General features: G+C 30.9%; 1 protein-coding gene across 1 annotated transcript; it reads left to right on the top strand.

Moving 5' to 3' along the window:
• On the top strand, nucleotides 1-2,171 carry LOC101265207 (polygalacturonase-like). Its single transcript, XM_004251943.5, has 4 exons — nucleotides 1-523; nucleotides 1,127-1,416; nucleotides 1,497-1,725; nucleotides 1,815-2,171. The coding sequence occupies exons 1-4, from the start codon at nucleotides 86-88 to the stop codon at nucleotides 2,040-2,042; spliced, it is 1,185 nt and encodes a 394-aa protein (XP_004251991.2). The 5' UTR covers nucleotides 1-85; the 3' UTR covers nucleotides 2,043-2,171.
• Nucleotides 2,172-2,498: the final 327 nt, after the last annotated feature.

Here is a 2,498-nt window from a genome sequence, read left to right on the forward strand (position 1 = left end):
ATCTTCAATTCCACATCCACCCTCCAATTAACATTTGATCAACCTTGTGACTTATTGAATAAATAACACAAACAAGCTAAAAAAAATGAGTTTCTTAGTCAAAAATCTCCCACTCTTTTTCACAATCTTCTTCTTGCTCTTCAACTCTTCCATTGCTATATATAACATCAAAAACTATGGAGCAAAATCGAATGGCAAAATCGATTCATCGACAGCCTTTATGAGTGCATGGGATGCAGCATGTGCATCAACTAGCCCATCCACCATTTACATACCACAAGGAAGTTACTTGCTTAAAAATGCATATTTTCAAGGCCAAAAATGCAAGAGTAAGTCTATTACCTTACGTATCGATGGCACTATTCTAGCTCCATCGGATTATAATGTCAATAGAAACGAAGAAAATTGGATCAAATTTGAACGAGTTAATGGAATTTCCATCTATGGAGGAACCTTAGATGGACAAGCTACTAGTCTTTGGGCTTGCAAAACGTCTAGCAACAATTGTCCTCAAGGAACAATGGTATACACCCTCTCTCCCATTTATTATAACTTACTCCCTATTTTAGTCTATCTCAAAAAGAATAACATTACATTTCTATGTTAAGTAACAATTTATTAACTTTAAATTTTAAAATACTCATTTTATTGTTAATAGTTAAAAGATTTATAGTCACACAAGTATCTAAGTATTACTCGTTTTAGATCAAAAGTTTCAAAAGTCTTTATTTCTTTCTTAAATTTTGTGTCAAGTCAAAATTAATTCATATAAAATGAGTCGGAGGAAGTATATGATAAAAAAAAAGTAGTTTATATTATTTGTGAAAAAATAATACTCCCACTGTTCAAAATGAACGACTTACTTTCCTTTTTAGTATGTTTCAGAAAGAATGACTTCTTTCTTTTTTTTGGTAACATTTTAATTTCAGTTTTCCACATGACACGTTTAAGGCTACAAGATTAAAGAACAATTTTGTACATTTGACATAGCTTTAATTTAAAACCACAATATTTAAAAGTTTTCTTCATGTTTCTTTCTTAAACTCTGTGTCAAGTCAAAATAGGACAATCTTTTTGAAACAGACAGAGTATTTCTAACAATCTATATGCATTTGTTATTTCTCAGGGAGTTACATTTTCGAACTCAAGCAACATAAATATCATTGGATTAACATCACAAAACAGCCAAATGTTCCACATTTTGGTAGATAATTGTGAAAATGTGAAGCTACAGGGAGTAAAGATCTCCGCGCCAGGAAACAGTCCAAACACTGATGGTATTCACGTCCAATATTCATCTAGAGTTACAATAATGAACTCACGTATTGGTACTGGAGATGATTGCATCTCAATTGGCCCTGGCACCTCTAATTTATGGATTGAAAACATAGAATGTGGACCCGGTCATGGAATAAGGTTTCAATCATAACTCTTTCTGTCTCAATTTATATGAACGATGTTCAGTACTTGTTTTGATTCCTTTACCTAATCCACAGCATTGGGAGTTTAGGCTGGGAATTACAAGAACCTGGAGTACAAAATGTTACGGTTAAAACCGTAACGTTTAAAGGAACACAAAATGGATTGAGAGTAAAAACATGGGCAAGATCAAGCTATGGATTTGTCAAAAATATTCTTTTCCAACATATTGTTATGATGAATGTTCAAAACCCTATTATTATTGATCAAAATTATTGCCCTAACAATGAAAATTGTCCTCACCAAGTAAGTAATTAATTATTAATTGTTTATTTTTACATTTGCAGACTATTTCTTATGTATATTGTTTTTTGTTTTCGTAAAATTATATTTAGGGCTCGGGTGTAAAGATCAGTGACATAAAGTATCGAGACATACGTGGAACATCAGCGACGGAAGTTGCTGTGAAATTTGATTGTAGCAAAAAATATCCATGTAGTGGGATATCACTTGAAGATGTAAATCTTAGCTATAAAAATCAACCAGCTGAAGCTTCTTGTGCTAATGCTGGAGGAAGAGCTTTTGGTTTTCAAAAACCAAATAGTTGCTTATGGTTTAATTAGAAAATATTGATTAAACTAATGGATTAATATTTGGTTATAAGCAAGGTAGACACCATATTATATATTAATACAAAATGTAAGTTCACAAGTGCAATTATTTTTAATTAGAAGTTGTGTTTGGTGGAAAAATCTTGTGGGTGCAATTCAAGGATTAAAATGAGAGAGATAGAGTAGTATAATAATACATAATTAACTTCATCGACTATAACATTTTTTTAAAATAGAAAATGAAATTTTGTGGTAATCATTCGTCCGGGGAACGATGCAAATAACACATTAATAATATAACTTACTTTACTTTCTTCGTTAAAAAAGAATGACTTCTTTTCTTTTTTAGTTCGTTTAAAAAAGAATGACCTCTTTCTTTCTTTTTTTGTAACATTTTAATTTTAATTTCCCAAGTGATATATTTAATGCCACAAGATTAAAGTACAGTTTTGTATATTTCACATAACT

This window comes from Solanum lycopersicum, chromosome 12, assembly GCF_036512215.1.
Source record: "Solanum lycopersicum chromosome 12, SLM_r2.1".
Classification (NCBI taxonomy): Eukaryota; Viridiplantae; Streptophyta; class Magnoliopsida; order Solanales; family Solanaceae; genus Solanum; species Solanum lycopersicum.

Bases quoted from the DNA above. Each gene is read 5' to 3' on its own strand.
- LOC101265207 (XM_004251943.5), top strand. From the start codon at position 86: ATGAGTTTCTTAGTCAAAAATCTCCCACTCTTTTTCACAATCTTCTTC. The intron at 524-1,126 runs GTATACACCCTC...GTTATTTCTCAG, and splicing joins ATTGTCCTCAAGGAACAATG to GGAGTTACATTTTCGAACTC. The intron at 1,726-1,814 runs GTAAGTAATTAA...AATTATATTTAG, and splicing joins ATGAAAATTGTCCTCACCAA to GGCTCGGGTGTAAAGATCAG.